We start from the raw sequence: 21,698 nt of genomic DNA on the forward strand, positions 1-21,698 counted from the left end.
AGCCCACACAGCCCCGAAGGGAGCCCACCCAATCCACGATACTAACTAGATACCAGGTTAGGTAAAAGGGTCTTTCCAGATTCAACCTTGGGAGGGACGCTAGCACACATGATAATTGAATATCAAAATAGCTAGTAATTCAGATATTCAGTGCACCAATCATAACCAGCAATGGATAATCCCCGCCTACCAACAATGGAACATCCCCTTCTTCCAATGAAAAATACATTCCTCATGTGCTATACAGGACTATACAGGGCCGCAAGTTAATGTTTTACAAATATTGATACCTGTCAGGCAGTTTTAGACAAAAAATGCAGAGCCGTTTTCTTTACTTTCCACCAAATATCTGAAATGACTTGAAATAAACCATTTATGAGACTCAGAATATCAGTACAAATGTATTACATAGTTCGATCTTCAAGGTTGTGTGAAAGATGACGTTAGAAATGAAAACAACTGAAATCGTTGTGAAACCAGTTGACAGACTGACTGGAGACGACTTGCTTGTAGCTGGACTACTGAGCATGGGAGATGTAAACCGATGGTAGGAAATCAATAAACTTTGAACCGGAAAGTCTGGCTGCGTGTTTTAATTATGTATGTGTGTATGTGGATGATTGTCATGAATGCTAACGAATATTACCATATAGCTTAAAATCTTTTGACTATATTATGTGGATGATATCCTCGCGCACATCATTCTTCATCCGTTTCAAAAAACGTTTTGACCACACCGCTTCAAACTGAGTTACTATATGTTGTAAATTACAAATATATGTATATATCAAATAATGCCAAATTACGCGAAGTCAAGGAAAAAGAAGTGAAAGGACAAATAGAAAATCTATTGTTCTGTATTCGTTACCCTGTGTCTCTAGTCATTATTCAGCCTTCCTGACCGTTTAGATATTGCAATAAAGGCCAGTTATTTTACAAACCTTTTTTATTTGACACTCGCATCCTAGTTTGGAAGGCCAAGAGGATGTCATCCATATAATCAAATCAATTTGGCCCTAGGAGGGTTCTTTAGCAGGACATGTAGTAATTATTTACCAGAGGTTGATCAAGAAACATCAAACTTTTTTTATCATAGAATTCCAAATCAGACACATACACCTATATGAGAAGAGAGAAAAAGCAATACAATGGAATGACCCCAGTAATGTCCATACCTTTATCATAACTCCTTACTTCTATTACGAAGCAATGAAGAGTTACATTTTCTTTCTGAGGCTGAAAACAACCCACAACCCAAAATCACAGCAACGATTGACACAAATCATCACGAAAAAGGTGGCAAAGTAGTCTAATGGTTCGGGTTCGATTCCGTAGGAGGCCCCAATCAAATGCTGCGCCCGCCGTTCATGATATAAATTTAGATTTGAATATTCAAAACTTCCTCCCGACTCAGCAATGCTCCTAGTGACTAGTTGAGGAACTGCACATTGATGGTTGTGCAGCAAAATGATCAAAAATCCTCCTTTTCCTTGAAAATTCTAGCGCAATTTGGAGACTTTCTAAGTCAGAAGGAACATTTAGGGTCTAAGCTCCACCATGTTGGTAAAAATCCGTTCAGTTCAGCAGCTAAGTTGGCGTCAGATTTATTGGGGGTCTGATCAAGGGTCAAACAACAAGCTTTCTTTGAATATATATAAAGGAGTACTCTTCAAGCAGAGGTTAGGCTCCGGCTGTTTTTTGCCGTTTCTTAGGCGTTTTTAACGGGCTTTCTATTTTGTACCATTTCTTTAGGTCTTTTTACTTACCAGGCTGCGAGACATAAAGAAAACGGTACAAAATAGAAAGCCCGTTAAAAACGCCTAAAAACGGCAAATGATAGTCGGAGCCAAACCTCTGCTTGGAGAATGATAAAGTAGGCCCATATGCTTGTGACTTTCTGGTGGAGAAGAGTTTTCAAGACTGAGACAAGGGCTAGTAACTTTTGATTTCGGTGTATTTTAACTAGTCTCCAAGCAGACCTTAAGGTGCCTTAGAGATACTAGTAGTATAGAAGCTGACCAAGGAGTAAAGCCGGCACCGGTGCCCGCCTGACTCCCTTTGGCCGGCTATACTCCTTGGCCAGCTTTGATACTAGCTCTAACTCTAAGGCACCGTAGGGTCTGCTTGGTCTCTAACTCTAAGGCACCGTAGGGTCTGCTTGGAGACTACATTTTAACAAGCTTTCCGATGGACAGGTCTCCTCAACTGCGGTGTCAACCGCTTTAGCACACGTTGCCTCATGACTACCACTCCCTCAACGTTATCCGTGGGATAACCTATAACGTTATCTGTTGTTTTAAGTCAAAATCGGGGCATTTTAGAGATATCAGGTCAACTGACGGTGGCTTTAAACTACAGCATCTTAAAACTATCGCAGTTTGGAACGACTGTTCATCGACTTTATATCCCTGAATACCCCATTTAAGAAAATCCTAAGACAAAATACACTGACACACATAGTTATAGCGTTGTTTGTTTATTTGTTTATTCTACTTGATACATCATTACCTACTTCCCAACAATTGGTAATGCTACAAGTGTAACCGTATAGAAAATGGCCATTAAAAGTTGTTAGATGTAAAAAAAAAACGCTGCCTTATTGCAAATGTTCCCATACTTTTCTCAAAGTTCATGTATGGAATATCGGGGACACTTCTCCCCATAACGATTCACCGTCCCTGGTGTCTTATGGACATAAATTCAGCATTTCAAAAGGAGAAATACACAGATCTGTAACTATTTCCTATTTGATGAAATATTTCGCCAAATAGTTGACCCAAAAAATCAGTTAATACGCTTAAATTCACCCCCTCCCCGCCATTGTCATCCGGACCCAATTGAACCGGACACCACTTTTGCACGTTCATTAGTCCGTCATTTACTGAGATAAACCGTTTCCCGCCTCTTGTCCGTGATCTCGTTCCCTGAGCCTTCTCCTCTCTCGTTCCCCAGTTCAGGAGGTCTTCTGGGGCAACTTGATGGTAACCTGGGGGGAGGGAGGGGGTGTTAGAATAGTTGATTTTATCACAAGACAACTGAAGACGTTACACTACAGTATCTATTATATTTTTAACAAACATTTAATTGTGCAGTATAGCTGTAACCATAGACCGATCCAAAATTTTCATATATATTTCAGAATAGTTAATCTACAACAAGACCCTTGCCTCTTCCTTCATGACCTCAATGAAAAGCGGCCTGCATTCCGATTTCATGAATAAACAAAGGTTCAACTTTCAAGTAAACAAACAAACAAACAAACAAACAGTGCGCCCCGTACCGTCTTGACTTCTGTGTACTGCTCCAGCCCGTACTCGCCCAGCTCCCTGCCCAGCCCGGACGCCTTGAACCCGCCGAACGGCGCCTGTGGGTAGATTCTGTTGTAGCAGTTCACCCTGCAGCACAGAAACAGAAGTCTTATTGAGACGGCAAAAGTACAGGTACTTTCGTAAACTCTTCTTCGACTTTGACTTCATTCAAATTGCAACAGGTACAAGACGATGTGGACGCTAGGCTGCTAAGTAGCTGATATTACGACCGAAAGTACAAAAATGAAAAATGTCTTCTGCAACAAAAGACACAGAAGGATAGACACAATTAGACGAGAACTGCAATTACAACTCGGATCCATCCACAACTTCTTCATGATAACACACTTACAGAACCCCTCCCCCCCAAAAAAAACAGCACCGGAAATACTGTTAACAATTTTTTGACGAAGGTAACAAAAACGTTCACGTTAGCCACTCACCAGACTGTGCCGGCCTGTAAGCTGTTGGACATCGTCATGGCGGTGTCCAGGTTCTTCGTGTACACGGCCGCCACCAGGCCGTACGTCGTGTCGTTGGCCCTCCTGATGACGTCATCGATGTCCTTGAACTTCATGATGCTCATGACCGGTCCAAAGATCTGGGTGTAAAAGAACGTATCATATTACAACAGTGTGCGACAGTTTGTTAAGCTGACTTTACAATTCAAAACAAATAGAAAGTCCCCCCAAAAAAACGCATCAAAAACGTCAAAAAACAGACGGAGGCTAACCTCTGCTTGGAGAGTAATTGATATAAACTGCTTTCTCTACATACCACTCAGCACTCATGAAAAAGTGTACGAACACACGTCACTACCAGTGAACTAACCCACTGCTGTAGTGGTGTGTGTGGCCCGAGGGCTATGGAAATGGAGATGGACACCGCCCCTATACACCAAAAGTTGTGGAGAGGATTTTAATATGACTTAAGTACCTCTTCCTTCGCTATGGTCATGTTGTCGTTGTGGAAAGAATTTTAACTAACTAGTTTGGATGTGATGTAAGTACCTCTTCCTTCGCTATGGTCATGTTGTCGTTGACGTCCGTGAAGACGGTGGGCTGGATGAAGTAGCCCTTCTCCCCCGCCGCCTCCCCGCCGCACTCCAGCTTCGCGCCCTCCTTCTTCCCGCTCTCGATCATCGACAGGATCTTCTTGTACTGGTCCAGGTCCACCTGCAGACGCCGTAAAGGTCCGTTATGTACTGGTAACTATCAAATGGTTTATTGGTTCATTGTTGATAAAAACAAGAGACTTGCAGCCATCGGTTGAATTACGCCTTGTTGTGCAAACACCACTGCGTTAAAGTAAGTTCAACGTAAGGCATTGCCATTAGAATCACCATACATCGTTACATGCATCTTATTTGTTGTGGTCCTCAATTTGCTTCTACTTTTTAACAGAGTTATCACGTATGGTATGCACTTCAGAACGAGAATTGGACAACTCGGCCCAATAGCACAACAGAGCATTGCAAAGAAATTATCAGTGCACAAAATGGTTTCCTATTGTGCATGCTTTCTTAATCCAACGATAGTACTGTTGAAAACATGGTTTTACAATATTTTGTGGCCCTAACGTTAACTGTACAAAAAAACGTTTTTAACAAACGTTTTTAAGGAAAGATAGAGTTAACGCCACCGTGTCAGTGACCGTATGTCGCATTCGTCTCGGAAATACTGACTGCCAAAAAGCAGTTACTCAAGCAACTAGGTATGATTTTGGAAAAGGCCAGAGAAGAACGACTTTCCTATTTATTATAAGATAATTAACGGGAATTGAAAATTTGGGTAAGTCAGATTTTTTTTGTTGAATTAGAAAATTACTGTTCAACCTTGCTTTTGAATGATGATGATCTACCGACACAGATGAGCTTTCAGGCAAACAAAAACAAACAGTAGACTACCTGTGGTCCATTCTCGTTTCTCGGATCGAAGGGATCTCCGACGGTGCGGCTCTTGGCGCGCTCCACGCTTTTCCTGACGAACTCGTCATAGATGTCCTCGTGCACGTACGTGCGAGACCCGGCAGTGCACATCTGGCCCATGTTGAAGAACAGCGCCTGGTGGGCCTCCTCTACTGCGAAGTCCACTGCGGAGGAAACGGTGCCGATACAAATACATATAAAAATTGTTCAATAAACTCCTTTAGACGTAAGATGCCATTTTTGCACAGTAAATACAAGTTGCGTAAACCCGGATTCGAACGCTGAACATTTCATCATCATTAACATCATCATCATCATCATCACGGGCGAGATGCCCTGACAGAAACTTTAGCAGTCGCTAAATTATTCACGAAAGCAGCATACTTCCCATAATCCAACAAAAACGGCATAAAACGCGCAATGAAATGACGATGTTCAGTAGGCAACTACTCAAGTGACACCTTAAAATGATAACACAATCGACGTAATGCATTGGCGTGTACTCACAGTCTGCATCGGGAAACACGATGGTGGGACTCTTCCCGCCCAGCTCCAGGGACACCCGCTTCAGGTTACTCTTCCCCGCCGCCTGCTGGATAATCTTACCGACCTACGGGTGGGGGTGGGCGCAGAGTCAGCTGTGAGATTTATACAATCAAAACCTGCCCACGCCAGTCAGTATACAGCAGCCCGCGGCCACTGTCCTTGGTGCTGAATACTCAACACACGGAAGACGGTAACTCGCTCAAGTTTGGGTAGTGTAACAAAAGAGGACAAATGCTTTTGCATGGGTTTCCACAATTACAAGCTGGACTTACAACAACTACATTGCGGGTTCGCAAACTCTGACTCGAACTGTGGTGTGTGAGTTAAATTTAGGGGTAACGGGAACTGAAACTGAAGTAAGAAACAGAGGCGGGCACACGGATTTGGTCCATATTTTCCGGTCAAGCTGCTCCGCTTGTACAACGCAACATCTGGATAATCAGATAAATTCTTGTATACACTGTCTTTACCTCTGTGGACCCAGTGAACGCGACTTTCTGGATGTCCATGTGTTCCGAGATGGCTGCTCCGGCTGTTGGTCCGTAACCGGGCACGATGTTTACGACTCCAGGCGGGAAGCCGGCCTAGGAAAAAAAGAAACTCTTAGAAAAAAAGAAACTCTTAAAAAGTTCAGGCCTTTGTCCGTCCTTGCTGCGTTATCACTAAACTATAGTACATAAAACCGAGACAACCGAGTCAGTCACAAACAGTTAATGAACAAAAAGATACTGCTTCTTAAGATACTGACAATGAAATTTAAAAAAAAAATGTCTTACCTCCTTGATGAGCGCGGCCAGGTACAGTGCGCTGAGCGGCGTCTGCTCGGCCGGCTTCAGCACCACCGTGCAGCCCGCACACAGCGCAGGCGCGAGCTTCCACACCGCCATCATCAGTGGGAAGTTCCACTGGAGAACAACCGGAAATAATAGATTTACTTCCGGGTCAAAGTCAGCAATGTAACGTTCACATTTTTTGAAATTTCAAAATTTGATTTCGTAGTACAGCTTCTTGCATTACATCGCCTTTCTCTAACGTATTGAATTGATTTAACATTAAACGAGTAAAGTCAACTGAAGGTATTTTCAGTTCCAGATTATTTCAAGTACAAGTTCAATACAAAGCACTGACGACTTTTAGAGAATCATAACAGCAACAAGTGTAGGTCTGTATGCCTTTTTATGTAAAGCGCAGCCAGCCGCTTCAATTCAACGTAATTCGTAGCTGCATCCCTCAAATTTGTGTGCCTGAATTTAGCTCAAAGCGAAGCCAGGCTGCCGAATTCAACGTAATATACAGTCGTTGCCTTTCTGAATTTAAAGCAGCCCGACTATAACTTTATATAGTTTCTGTCAGCTTGACAATAATTATGTGTTAGTGGTTTACGAAAGGCTGAAACTGAAGCGACGAAAACGAAGCAACACAATACCACAAGATCATATTTCCTAACCATCCCATCAAATCACTCCATATACTACACTAATCCTTTATGCTTGTGGGTCTTGCCGTCCCACTGTTTCCGACAAGACCACCTTCCACCGGCACGCAAAATCTCCATTCCACTTTAGAAAGACTAATCATTAATTCTTGTGCGGCTGTACATGTCGTCCCTATTTTCCGACAAGTCCGCAACAACAAGCTCAAAACATACTAGTATTATTACGTCATCATTAACTTTAACTCATTAACACGGCAAAATGGCGACACCCCTTCCTATCATGCAACATGCCCTTGGGACGAAACTCAACACTCCCTTGAGACAAATATGGCGGCGCCCAAGGTTGCCAACGAAAACAATCCAGGTTCTGCTATCGCAAACCTGTAAAAAGTTCGTACCGGAATGATGGCGCCGCAGACTCCGACAGGCTCCCTCCGCGTGTAGGTGAAGTGCGGCCCGTCTGGCAGGGGTGGGACAGGAGAATTAGTGGTCGAACGTACGTACATGTACATACAGTACAATACATCATATCCGAGAGATTACCAAACACCTTTAGCTCAAGGTATCTGTACGTTAACTGTTTGTTTGTTTGTTTGTTTGTTGTAAGAGAGTTGTAGTCATTACAATGCCGTAGAAATCGGTTACCCTAACCTGTAGGAATAGTGTTGCCCCTAGGAGGTGAAAGTATCTTACCTGTAGGAATAGTCTTGCCCCTATGAAGTGAAAGTGCTTACCTGTAGGAATAGTCTTGCCACTATGAAGTGAAAGTACTTATCTGTAGGAATAGTCTTGCCCCTATGAAGTGAAAGTGCTTACCTGTAGGAATAGTCTTGCCCCTATGAAGTGAAAGTGCTTACCTGTAGGAATAGTCTTGCCCCTATGAAGTGAAAGTGCTTACCTGTAGGAATAGTCTTGCCCCTATGAAGTGAAAGTGCTTACCTGTAGGAATAGTCTTGCCCCTATGAAGTGAAAGTGCTTACCTGTAGGAATAGTCTTGCCCCTATGAAGTGAAAGTATTTACCTGTAGGAATAGTCTTGCCGTGGATCTTGTCGGCCCAGCCAGAGAAGTAGCGTAACGTTCCCATGGAGCCTTGCAGGTCCACAAACATCGCCTGGATGAACGGCTTCCCGTTGTCCAACGTGTCCAGGCTCTAAAACATCGCAAAACAATCGATCAATTAATCAATGAATGAATCAGTCATTATTGAACTAGTTTGATTGTAACATCCAACCCAAAAATTGGACTCACCAAAATTTTCGACTGAACAGCACCAGTCTTTGTCAAGGAAGTTTTCAAGTCCTTTACAAAGACCGGTGCTGTTCAGTCGAAAATTTTGGTGAGTCCAATTTTTGGGTCGGATGTTTCAGTTAAACTAGTTCAATGATGAATTCTACCAACACAGATGAACTTTCAAGTTAAAATTAATCAGTCAATCAAACTTTAGTGCACAACGATTGTAATGGATACAGTGTACGGTAAGTGTCCAAACATTATAACAAGTGTAATATCTACACTATTACAACTATAGGAAACAGAAACCGCATAAAAAAAGTAAAAGGATGGTGGTCAGAATGATCAGAAGACTTTGTGTACATGACAAGTTATAAAATTATACAATCTTTTTTGCGTAGAGCGCCGCTTTGTTTTCACCCATAGTATATGCACATACTCGATAATCATCATATATGGAATCTTACCTGATCGGGTATACTGGAAACCCCCAAACAGTGTGGGGAAAAATCTTTGGCAGAGGAATGAATTTGGCTAGACACCGGAAGGTCAAAGTTAACTCACCGCCAGGTACATGGAGTCTCTCTCTATGAGGTCCGCCAGCTTACTCAGGAGGCGTCCTCGCTGCGATGCGTCCATTTTCCGCCAGGGAGACCCCAGCTGAAACGCCTCTCGGGCAGCCTTGACGGCCTTGTCGACATCCGCCTACAAAAGAACATGAAGACGAAAATAGTAAAGACGACATGTGATATCAAACGACGTCGATGCTATCAATGCATTGTTTTTGTTTGTTTGTTTGTTTGTTGTTTGTGTGTGTTGCAAACTTGCATAGCCTGTAAACCGCCTGTAGGAATATTAAACACACCAGTTTTGTACAGTAGTTACACACCGTGTAAGATCCAGTCACGCTGGGAAGGACCTCTATTCTTTTCGATATAACGTGTGGTGGGTTCTTTAACGTGCTCGATGCGTGGCTCTCCCCACACACGGAACCTCTGGTTTATACGTCACATCCGTCTCTAGCCGGACCTAGGCACTAATGTTCACCTGAGTGAAGTGACGAAATGGGCCGGGTGTAAAGTACCTTTCCCAAGGGTACAATATGGGGCCTTTCCGGGGTTCGAACCCAGAACCTTTAGAATCTAGTCAACCACATTAACCACAAACCCACAATGGCACATTGCAATTGTCATTGTGGTGCAATTATCGGAGGTCTGCGAAGTGCGCGCAAAGAAAGCGCTGTACACAAAGAAAGCTTTAGCAGTGGATTCTTAATCTCCAAGCAGATCCAACAATGGCATAAGATAATACCAAACTGGCAAAGGAGTGTAGCTAAGAGGTGCCCATTTGCCCGGTAGCGAAACACACTCCTAGGCCGACTTCACTCCAATGCCGGCTAGCTTTTGATAGTATGCTACCGTAGGATCTGCTTGGAGATAGTGGATTCTCACCATATAGCATAATTTCCAAGCAGATCCTACGGTAGCATAAGATACAGGTAGTATCAAAAGCTGGCAGATGAGTGAAGCCAGCTTAGGAGTGTGTTTCGCTAACAATTGGATGTCACCTTTTGGATGACTACACTCGTTGGCCAGTTTGGTACTATATCTTATCATGTCATTGTAGGAGCTGCTTGGAGATTAACTTAGACTACTATATAACATATAGCAGTCAAAGTAGCCACATTGGCCACTTGCCATGTTATGTCACTAATAGGTACGGAACTTTCGTGATCTTCATTTCCGAAGCCTGCTCCCTGCACAATAACATCAGCGCGTCTGCGTCATGTGAAAACGCGAAAACAGCCGGCATATCGCCGTTCTGGCGATGATAACTTCCGTGCAGACAAATCGGTTCGGACTTGTTAGCGGGGCGGTGCGGACAGCCAAACGGCAGGGGCAGGAAGGAGGTGTCAGCCCGCAAATATCGCCTGTAATCGGGTTTCCTTCTCCACAACAAATCTCCATTAATTTTCTCGCGTGTGCTTCGTCTCCGCAGGTTGAACCGGGTCCAACACAAACCGCGCGGAGATTGGGTGGCGTTGTAAATCAGCCCGGTGTCACAGTCCGGGCCCCTGTTGGGCCGACCCCGGTGTAACAACCTGTTTGTTCGCCCAGTCATTGTCGCCCCCCTGACCCCCCTGTGTTGTCACAATATCGCCTTGCTTTCACAATATATTTTCGGACACGCGACCAGACGGCCCAAGGACAGGTGGTCTGCGGTACCGCACAGTTGTCAGGCGGCAAGTGCTTTAATAGGGTGCTTCACAGTAATAGAAAAGTTAGGTTCTAAAGGCCCAGGGTTTGAATCCCTGGCATGCCCCAACGTTGTGCTCTTTCAGCACGTATTTCCGGAATTCCACACTGGGATCAGGTGAAAATGAGTACCTAGCGGTTAGGGTTGTCATTTCGGTTGGTACGTTAAGCTGGAGGTTCCGTGTTAGAGGATAGTTACGCGTCGAGCACATTAAGGAATCATCGAACCTATCGAAAAGAGTAGGACGAGAAGGGTCTTTCCCAGTGTGAGTCGATCAAACCTTACAGTCTGGTCTCCGAGATGACGTACTGAGGTCTCCGAGATGACGTCTTGAAAAGGTGATAGTCACCTGTCATATCAATCCTTTCAGAACGGTGAAAAACCTCAATTAATAGAAATCAGGAAAGAAAACATGACACAATCTTGAAACCCAAAACACCATAAGGGGCATCTCAGACGGATGGACAGAACATAGCGAGTTGTTGGTGATCACGCTATTCGGAAGAACTCTTTTATAGGAAAAATATTTTGGTTGAATGAGGCTGCCGTCGCCGGAGCCCCTTCCAACGATAACAACAAAAATGAACGGTGACGTGAGCGCGAGAAATCCCAGCCTCGCCCTGTGGAGTCTCGTTTGTGTAATGTTACCCCTCCCAGGTCGACACAGATATATCGCCTCCCCTCCCATCCATACCGACCCTAATCCAACTGTCATCTCGTCGGGCCGCCGTCTGCACAGGCCCCGCCGGGGTTGGGCAGGGTCGCGGCCTCGCTATCGATCACGAGCCGGTCCGGACAAGAGCAAACATACCACGGGACGTCCCGGCCATCAATAACTCCTCTGGAATGTGTCCGTACAGCTTCAGATGCGTACTGGTACCGCTTCCGTACAGCTTCGCCTGTCATATCAGAGACATGCCGCCTACGTCACATGTCCAAACCGGCGGGGCCCGGCCGGGCAGCTTTCCGGAACGAAAAGTATGATACGGAAGACTAGCCTGGTATCCAGCCGTATTATACTGAGCTGCCGAGTCTTTTTTGTCCTCTCCACATCAGAAAAAGTCGTATGTGTATCATTTTACGTATACATTTCTATTTTTCGTTTCTACATACAGCCCAACCGGGCCCCGGTTTGGAAATGTGATGCGTCAAGCTTGCGTCATTGCGGGGTTCGTTCTCTGCGTCACAGTTTTTTTTCCGATCATACGGTATTGCATAATACGTAGACTTAGAAGACGACAAAGTACACAAAAAGTAAGTAAATTCGTTCTTTATCTTTCGAACCCCACAGTGACGCAAGCGCAGTGAGAGTGCACCTTTAGCGACCCTGCCTCTCGACGGGATCTGGGGATCAGGACGTTTCGGCACCTGCCTGGACAGCTCGGCCCCTGGACAGTTCGGCCACTAGTCGCATAGGACGAGTTAGAGCGGTGTGAGATCTTTAAAGTGACTCGCGGCATGGCTCTCCTCAAACACGGGACCTTCGGCTCTACATGTCATCCGAGGAGACGTCCGTAGACGAAACTATGTACCCATTTTCCCATGACTCAGGTGGGGAAAAGGGTGTTAAGTGGCTTTCTCAAAGGCACAACCCCAGGGCCTAGTAGAGATTCGAACCCAGAACCTGTAGATTCTAAGTCAATGACCCTAAGCTCCAGACCACCTTGCCATCCTTGTGATGACAATGATTCATCGCTTCCCAACCCTGGCGACTACCAGAAGCCTCCCTCTCACGACGTGTACGTTATCATTATCACACCGCCGGCAGTCGGAAAACGTGAGCAAGGCCAAACTATCTGACATGTCCACCCAAACAAACCTCGCCTAACTCACGCGATAATGGGGGACAATCAATCACGGTGGAGTCACCCCCCCCCCCCCCCCAAAAAAAAACAGCATCGTACTGCCCGATTTCAAATTCGACAGAGGATCGAGCAAATTTGTTTGCAAATTGTAGCAATATCAAATTTGGCCCGGCGGTCGACCGACGAATATCGCCCGATCCCCGCATGAACGAGAGAAGACATGGCGCAATACTGAAGAAAATGTCATTTTTAGACCTCGCAGACTCGTCGACCAATTGCTTTGATTTATAAATTTCGTGCTCTGTGACAAGGGTATATATAAGACAGCGCGATTATATGTAAGGGATGTTCTATTTTCCCACAATAGAGAGCACAATCGCATGCCACGAAGACCGTTAAGGCCACAGCAAGTAAATTTCATGGATGATATCAGCGCGCACATTAATTTTTCGCCAGATTTTGAAAAAAAATTCCCTCCAGAAATGGTGAACAAGACAAGAAAGTACCAAAACGGGAGGATATATAATGTGTGTGTGTGGTAGCCTTGATTGTACTTGTAGAAGTAGCACTAGTGAGGTACATGTAGCCATGACCGTTGCAGAAGTGAGACTAGTTAGATGGTTAAAGTGGTAACCATGACTGTAGTTGTCAACTTGTCTGTCTTGTTAAGTAATACCAATTTAAAACACTAGTGTCACTTTGTCCACCTCTTGAATATAGAAGTAAAAGGTTTGTTGGTTGCGACACTACGTTTTGTCTCTTCAAATTGTATTACAATTGTTTATTTGGAAGTTTAGAACTCTTAACATTTGGGATCTGCACAGGATTTCATCCCTAAAATCTACTTTCTGTCGACCTACTGGATGTAACCGATTCGATGAGAACCAAAATAAGACCTTGTCGTTTTGTGCTCCTAGAAATAATCTATCAGTGTCAGGAGAACGGATGACATGAAACAGCGCCAACACCATGGAAGGACGCTTGTTTGCGTCCTGTACAAGTTGCAACACTTTCCAAAGGACCGAAGATTATTAGTCTAAGACTTTACGGCGAAGCAGTGGAAAACCAATTTGGCGATAAGAGTGCACATAATTCTTACAGCCCGGAGACAGTTTCCGGAGGGACCATACGGAAAAGGGTTTTTGCTTAGCGGGTGAGGAATGACCTGTGTGCCCGCTATAAATCGTCCGATATCCCTGTCGCTCAAAATCTGGGCCCAGAGCGGTCAATACTCCCCAGAACTAGAACTGTGGACAGGTCGGGAGATATCCAAATGTTCTCACTTCTGAGGGAAAAGCCGTGCGTCGCATACTGATACATGTAGTTCCTGTGTTTGAGGAGAGCCACACCTGGAGCACGGTGAAAAACCCACCACACTTATCGAAAAGAGCAGGGGACCTTCCTGTTGTGAGTGGATTAAACTTGACGTTCTGGTCTAAAGGTTGGCATTTGAAAAGATGATATGTCATATTCAGCGATGTCTTTAATTTTTTTATTGCCCCACTCATTATTTGGAAGGGCATCTTGTTAAGTTACTATGTTAAATCTATCAGTTAAACCCTGGATTAAAATCATTTTCATCAATTTAGTGCCAAGAAGTTCTGATTTTGGGGATGGACTGGGTGATTTTTTTCCGCCCCAACAAATTTCCATTTGAGAGGGAAGGACAGCACTGTGTCCATCCTCCCGCATACGTGGTGAATAGATATCATCATACGTTATCTTTTACCTCCATGAAGAATGGAGGTATAGTTTTTGGTGTGTCTGTTTGTCTGTCTGTTTGTGTTTCCGGATATTTGTGGTCATCATAACTCTGGATGTATCACAATGATATTCAGTAGGTAGGTAGGGGGTGAGAAGACGAAGGTCAAGGACGATTTGGGGGCCCCTAGTATGTGACCTTGGTACTGCAGCAGACCTTCAATTTTTTGTATCCTTTAACCTATAGACATGCTATGGTCTTAATTTTTTGCTGACAGATAGCTTGTGATGTAAAGAAGAAGACAAGTGGTGTATGTTTGGGCCCCCTAGCAGCTTGTTTTGCTAGTGAAGCTAGTGATGTAAGGAAGAAGTGGTGTATGTTTGGGCCCCCTACCAGCTTGGTTCAATAGTGAAGTTGTTTTTACCTTGTCTCCCTCCTGGATGTGACAGATCTCCTCTCCGGTGGCGGGGTTGATGGTCGGGAAGGTCTTGCCGCTCTCAGACTTGTGCCACTCGTTGTTGATGAAGATCTGTAGAGACGGAAGAAAAATCAGGCGGCCGGTAAATATACAAACTGGCGGACTACACTCGAGCCGACATAAACAAGCCGAGAGCAAACGACGCAGAAGAAAGAGCACGCGACAGTTGCAGGCCCTTAAGTGAAAAACATGCGGCGCTCCGCTTTGAACCAGGTGATATTTCATGTCGCAGCGAGACAGCATGTTGTGATTAAGGTTTTCTTTTATGTCAACAACTTTTTGAAAACCTTGTCAGCAAAATTTCTGTTGTAAACTTAGGAGGGACTACAAGACGGTCATACAAGTAGTCGACGAGGTTTGCCCTGATTCTTACTACCTCTAATTCTAATTTAAATCTTGTATGATTTGCAAAGTTTGAAAACTCTATAATTCTAGACTAAATCTTGTATGATTTGCAAAGTTTGAAAACTCTATAATTCTAGACTAAATCTTGTATGATTTCCAAAGTTTGAAAACTCTATAATTCTAGACTAAATCTTTTATGATTTGCAAAGTTTCAAACCTCTATAAAGATCTAATAGATTTAATGCATGAAGTTATTTTTGTAGTTAGTTACATTCACCTTTCACTAGAAGTCTAGACAATGTGAGCGCTCTGCGGCTGCTGAGGAGACTAAATATTTGACAGATCGATCACTCAACGAAATTCATAGGGAAAGATCTTTTTTTTTTAATGTTTTGTGTCTTGTTATCACGTTTTTACATTATATTCCAAGTATGAAATCAAGCTTCACACAAATCCAATTGTGTTCGTTGTACGGTCGGTCTAGCCTCTACCAGGCTCCACAGGTCGCTGGAAAATTAGTAGAAATTGGCCAAATAGACCGAAAACACGCCAGAGGAGTTAGATGGCCGCGCCTAGGAGTACCTTAGGTCGGAAACTGTGCTTCACGTGTAGGTCAGCTACAGTCTGCCAGCTTATCTTATGCTACCGTGACGCGTATGATCTGCTTGGAGAGTAGAAGATATCATTGAGATCGGGCGGAGGTCTGGTTAGACCCCTGTCACATTATCCACGATCGTCGGGCGTATCGATGGAAGATCGACAGAGGGTTGCGCGTATTTTTCACCTGAAAACCGTCTCTGTTACATATAAGACATACTTTGTACCTTGTACAATTGTTGTGCAATAAAGCCATTACTAAGTATTATAAGCGAGGCTCGGGCGATTGCCGCAGAATCGTCGTCCGATCGATTTTCGCCAAATGTGACAGGCGTATAACCAGGCTAGGTGTCCCTGGACCTGTGCCCGCGCAAACTTCCGCTATTAGCGGCACTTGTTCCGCCTGATGTCCGTAACGCGGTGGCAGGCCGGGCCTAACGACGTTACTAACAGTAGCCACAGTCGTGTTGCTGTTATTCTAGTTACCGGAGCCGGAGTTACCGAGAAAAGTCTCCGGCACAACCCGCGTCTCGTCCGGCGCTCGCGGCCTGGCGTGTTCCCGTCAATAAATAAATAGATTATAAATCACGCTGATTATTCTCGGGGGCTGCGCCGTAAACACACATAAATCATGTCGGGCGGGGCAGAGAGCCGACAAATCCAGGCCACTGATGGAGGAACGGTGACCTGATTTTCATATAGTCTCTACCTAGGATCGCGTGCTGTTCCCTGGCCGGTTATATTCCTCTGGCCGGCTTACTCCTCTATTTGTTCCATTTCTACGATTTTTCCAGCGATCCGGAGTCTGGTAGAGACTATGATTTTCACGGGACCAAGGCAGTCTCTACCAGACTGACTACGGACTGAAAAAAAATTGCCAGGGGAGTTTTGCTACCAGAGGAGTTGGTCGGCAGCCTAGGGGAAACATGAACCTAAGCGTGGACTGACTCCTCTGGCCGATTTCCCGATTGTTTGCCGAATTCTACGACCCCCGTACCCCACAGGAAGGCCTGGTGGAGGCTATGACTGAGGGCGCGTAGCCCTGACACCGCCGGGAACTCTGACCAAAAACCTACCTGGCGTCCTCAGCTAAACTAGGACGGCCGTAAATATGTCATATGCCATGTGTTATACAAATCCTAGGGTAGGGAGGCCAAACGGAAAGGTTCCTGGTGAAAGCATATTTGAAGACACATACCACACTGTTAGAGTCTGAGAATAGTACCACACGGACCAGTTACTAGTTAGTGGACATTTCACAGTCATTTCAATTCGGGGAATTATAATTTTATTGCCTGTGAAAGTGAGAAAATAACAAATATTGTTCTTCCAACTGACTGGACGCGAGATCTCTAGATAAAGACTGACCACGTCTGTATCTGTAGTGGACATTTCAACACCTGCCATGGTTGCGTAGTCTATATAACGCACTATATAGAGGCCGAACTGGCTAGCCTCTACCAGGCTCCGCGGATCGCTGGTCTAATACTAGTAGTACAAATTGGACTAATACAGGGAATACTATGGTGGGGCAGTCGGTCGCGCGCCATACTCTTCAGGTTAGGTTCTGGCTTGTCTTTGTGCGTTTTTATCATGCTTTCTATTTTGTACTGTTTTCTTTATGTGTTTTATATGCGGGACAACAAGGCTGGACTCCAGGCTATTTAAAGAGAACTAACATTTAAAAGAGTGTGTTTTAGTTTAAGCGCCCTCAAAAGCCCGTCACACAGAACATGCTAATAAGACTATATGTTACGTTTCCACTTCCGAAATATCTACAAACGTCATAGGTGTCCAGCACGTCCTGTTGTTATCGCGAGCGCTTCCTCGCTAATGAACCCTCGTCAACAATGCCGTCATTCGCGCGCACTTGTTTGTCGAGTAGCGGCGAGAAACGTCAGGAGCTCGCCGCGCGTTTGATATACGGCCGCTGTTTAGCGAGTGTTTGCCAATTTGCTGGGCTCATACAGTAATGTGTAAGATAACAATGCGCGGGGTGATAGCGGCGCGTCTCGCGTGCAGAATTAATGAGGATTAAATTAGCGGAATAATTGGTTGAATGGCCGGTAACTGCGATGGTCGATGGGCGCCTGTAAATCAACCTGACACAGCCGTCTCTATGTAAGGCTGGGGCGTGCTTATGACGGACATTTCAGGTGTAGGCGGGTAATACAAGCACAGGTACGGTAATTCTAGAGATGGTACCAGATCTGGACCCAATCAGGAAATCATAGCCGTCATACACTCCTGTGCAGCTAAGAGTTGGCATGTTTAGTACTCAAGATAAGGTAGGAAATGAAGTGCATTTCAATGTACCCTGTAGCTGAGAATACAGTGATCATTTTATAATTTAGTTGTAATTATATGGGGAGAGAGGGGGAGAGAGAGGGGGAGAGAGAGGGGGAAGAGAGAGAGGATGAATGAGGGGAGAGAAAGAGAGAAGGAGAGGAAGAGAATGAGAGAGTAAATTTCCAACTTCGAACAGAAAAGAATCAACCCATCATGCGCCTTGATCAGCTAAAGTTATCCAGTATTCCGCAAAGGAGCGAAAAGAAGTCAAGTTACTGTACCCGCACGTGCCAATGTGTCATACTGTAAATAATTCTGAGTTGTAAACATGTTTTACTGTGACTTGTGCAGTGGAGTCAGACTGTACAACAAAGGTCTTCATTCAATCCTTCACTCAGTTAATCATGGTAACAATCCTCATATGAAGCTATGCCTCCCTCCGGATGAATAAGATAAACATACAAACAAACAAACAAACAAGAGCGTTACAAATTACGATTGACTGAGTGAAAGAATGAACAAAGAACGTCAGATCGCAAGACAGTGAAGTGGCACTACTACTAGTAGTATGCGTAATCTCCAAGCAGATGTGAGGACCCGCGGCTGTTCTTTTTTCTAAATTATGTTCTCTATTCTAGTATTGCAGTTTTGAAAAGTTTATTTTATGCTCCTACTAAATGTTACAAAACAGGCGTGAAACATGGAAAACGTGCTGGCTCGTTGCATCTGCTTGGAGATTGAGTACACGACGTACGCTGTATAGCTACACAAAAACACTTCCTTTCCTACCCACACAAACAGCGCCTACTGTAGAGTAGTAGACCACGGTACACCGGATGGTACACAGACTTGAGATATAGGTGAGTCATGTTCTCACGGTGAGAGCTAAACAACAACCTCTAAGCAGAGGTTCGGCTCAGGATTGTTCAAGGCGCAATTTTAGGCGTCTTTGCGTAGATTTCTTCTTTGGGGGGGGGGGTGTCTTCTTTCTATTGGTTGGCTAAAAAAGACGTTCAAAACAAGCCCTTTACCTAACCTCTGCTTGGAGAGTAGGGTGCACATGACTGTAGGATTGCGACCAGTGTCCACAACCCACAAACATTGCTCTTATCATTCATGGGGGGTAAAGAGACCTCTGTATTCATATCAAACGTTCTCCGGGCCTAGTGGCGACAAAAGGCGCGGAGCCCAAAATCAGAAATCGCGGGAGAGTGGATTGAAAGAAAAGTAGCACGCAAAAATGTAGAGTAGCATCACGCAATATTGCAGGTTTCCTCACCTATACATATGACTATGATACCAGCGGTCGGCTGGTGCTCCTTAAGTGCGATCTAGGCTTCTATTAAAATAAACCGCGTTTTCACCCACAAAATTTTCTAGCGGGATTTCGGTCGATCTACGCCATTCGTACATGTAACTGGCTAATTTTATAGTGTTTGAAAATCAGAGGATGACCCGGCACGACGTAAAGATATGTAACAGTACACCCGGCGTTCTATCTGGTGGTGTGCCGGAAACCTTTGGAGTTACATATTAATCAAACCCCGGGCCACCACAGGAATTCGCTGAGAGATATGTTTGAAGCAGACCAAATCATACATCAACGGAGACGAGTTTACTTTAATACGTTACAAGAACGGCCAATGCAAACAGCTGACCCGCGGAATGAATACAAACATAGTCCACTTCTCTCTCATCGTCTACATGTACCAGCGATGTTATACGTCTGTTTACAGCGTTTTTCTGCACAGGCACCGACCTGAGAAGGTTCATAACTGCACAGTGGGTCGCCGGTCGGACTATGTCTCTGTTTGATACACTACAGGGCAAGTCACATGGCAGGGCAAACTAGCTCAGTGTTGACTTATCTCTAGTCTACCTTTGTCTTTCTTGATTACTGAAATACACTGAAGGAAATTACGTATATTTCTTGCATATGGGAACGACATACGAGCATGGACACCTTGATTCGGACGCAAGAGCCAAGACAGCCTTTCTGGCTCTGAAGGCGCTAACCCTAACCGAGGTATGGCTTCCAGTTGAGCAACTTTCTAAGCTTACACTAGCGGTGTAGCCACCTGCTTGGCCGCGTGTTATAGCTAGTGCCCCTATGCCGGACCTTCCCACCCACCTCTGTGTACTTGATCTCAGGGTTGCGCTGGGCCATCTGAGCGAGCTGTGCGAACTGGGCCATGTCCTCCATGATCTTCGCTGGTCTGGTACTGGTAGTACGCACGGTGACTTTTGCCGGTGTAGTAGCGCAGATGCCGGGCCGAGGGGGGTGTGCCCGTTATAAAGTCCGAACCCACAAACAACCCCAACAAAGGACGCCTCTCATTGGTCAGCACTACTTCCTCGCTCCTCTCTGATTGGCTACTTGTCCAGACGCGCAGCCTGGTCCTCCCGACTCCGAGACTGAGAGTTTGGGCGACACCTTGAAAGTCTACATTTCTCACATAAGACCAATTCCTCGCTAGGCGACACGTGGGCTAAGGTTCCAACACAAACATTGCCGCGGCTGTTCTCGTCAGCCGGGAAACCTTTTCCTTGGTTGTGTCAGTCACACGTGTTGGCTGTGTCACTTCCACGTGACAAATTAGACCTGACAGGTCCTTTTGCTTGCATGAGGAGCGCGCCGTCACAGGATGATGCGAGATATGAATTTGTACACTCAACATCCCACCATCTGTTTCTGTATCTATACATTATTGATGGTCGGCACGTGTTTGGTAGTCTCAACTCTTTGCGGACTGAAAAAAATGTAGAATTTGGCCAAACAAGGGAGAATATTCTATCACGAGGCTTGGTTGGTTGCAAAAAGTGACTCCAAGGCCAGCTAACTCCTCTGGCCAATTTTTGCCATATTTCCAGCAACTCACAGAGTCTGGTAGAGACTTTTGTAAACTCGGAAAGCCCAGCTCTGCTCTATTTAATTTATATAAATGGAGCAGGGTGTTCGGCCACCGGACGCTGTATTCTTATGTACATATATACAAAGGCAATTTTTCAGTATATAGAGTTAGAGCAGTACTAGGTTGGCAGGTATTCAGTGGCATGAACAGATTCCCTACTTCGCTCCCACGTCCAATTTTTGGAGGACGACATGACGGTTAGAGGTATAGTATAGACATTAATTAACACATTGTTGCCGTACACATTTCAACTCCAGAAGGATAAGAGACCTGACCGAAAGTTTGCTCGTGATTAACGCACGTTTTGAATGTTTTTATTGGGTCAGATAAGTGTATTTTGTGTCAGTACAACGTAATCTCCAATCCGATTCTACGGTAGCATGAGATAGTATCAAAAGCTGTCAGAGGAGTGAAGCCGGCATAGGAGTGTGTTTAGCTACCTCCATGGCAAATGTACACCTCTTGGCTGACTACACTCCTTGGTCAGTTTAGTGCTATCTTATGCCATCGAAGGATCTGCTTGGAGATTTTAGAAATACAACCTGCAGTCATTTTTACTCAAATGATTTTCTGTGTCCGTCGATACGCCCAGGGGGTCGGGACTATTTGAATAGTTAATGACGTAATGAATGTTTGATTGACACGTCCTCGTCAAAACCTGCCACACGTGGACTGTACAAACAGACATTAACACTTGAAAAGCCACGAATCCGTTAACTTCATTAGTAAACACGTGCCAATGAGAGAACGCGCTCCGCTCGTTTTGGTTTAGTTACTGATTGATTATGTCACGGTTATAGTAGACATATACAAGTGACAATGAACAGTTATGAACAATATTCTACTCTAATACTAATGTTATCTCTA

General features: G+C 44.8%; 1 protein-coding gene across 1 annotated transcript; it reads right to left on the reverse strand.

Moving 5' to 3' along the window:
- Window positions 1-2,506: 2,506 nt before the first annotated feature.
- LOC118409490 (retinal dehydrogenase 2-like) lies at window positions 2,507-20,195 on the reverse strand. Its single transcript, XM_035810542.1, has 13 exons — window positions 20,051-20,195; window positions 14,635-14,739; window positions 9,012-9,152; window positions 8,238-8,367; window positions 7,615-7,676; window positions 6,558-6,686; window positions 6,252-6,365; window positions 5,743-5,845; window positions 5,215-5,399; window positions 4,319-4,483; window positions 3,752-3,909; window positions 3,281-3,395; window positions 2,507-2,986 (listed from the first exon to the last, which is right to left on the reverse strand). The coding sequence occupies exons 1-13, from the start codon at window positions 20,120-20,122 to the stop codon at window positions 2,954-2,956; spliced, it is 1,512 nt and encodes a 503-aa protein (XP_035666435.1). The 5' UTR covers window positions 20,123-20,195; the 3' UTR covers window positions 2,507-2,953.
- Window positions 20,196-21,698: the final 1,503 nt, after the last annotated feature.

This window comes from Branchiostoma floridae, chromosome 2, assembly GCF_000003815.2.
Source record: "Branchiostoma floridae strain S238N-H82 chromosome 2, Bfl_VNyyK, whole genome shotgun sequence".
In the NCBI taxonomy this organism is placed as follows: Eukaryota; Metazoa; Chordata; class Leptocardii; order Amphioxiformes; family Branchiostomatidae; genus Branchiostoma; species Branchiostoma floridae.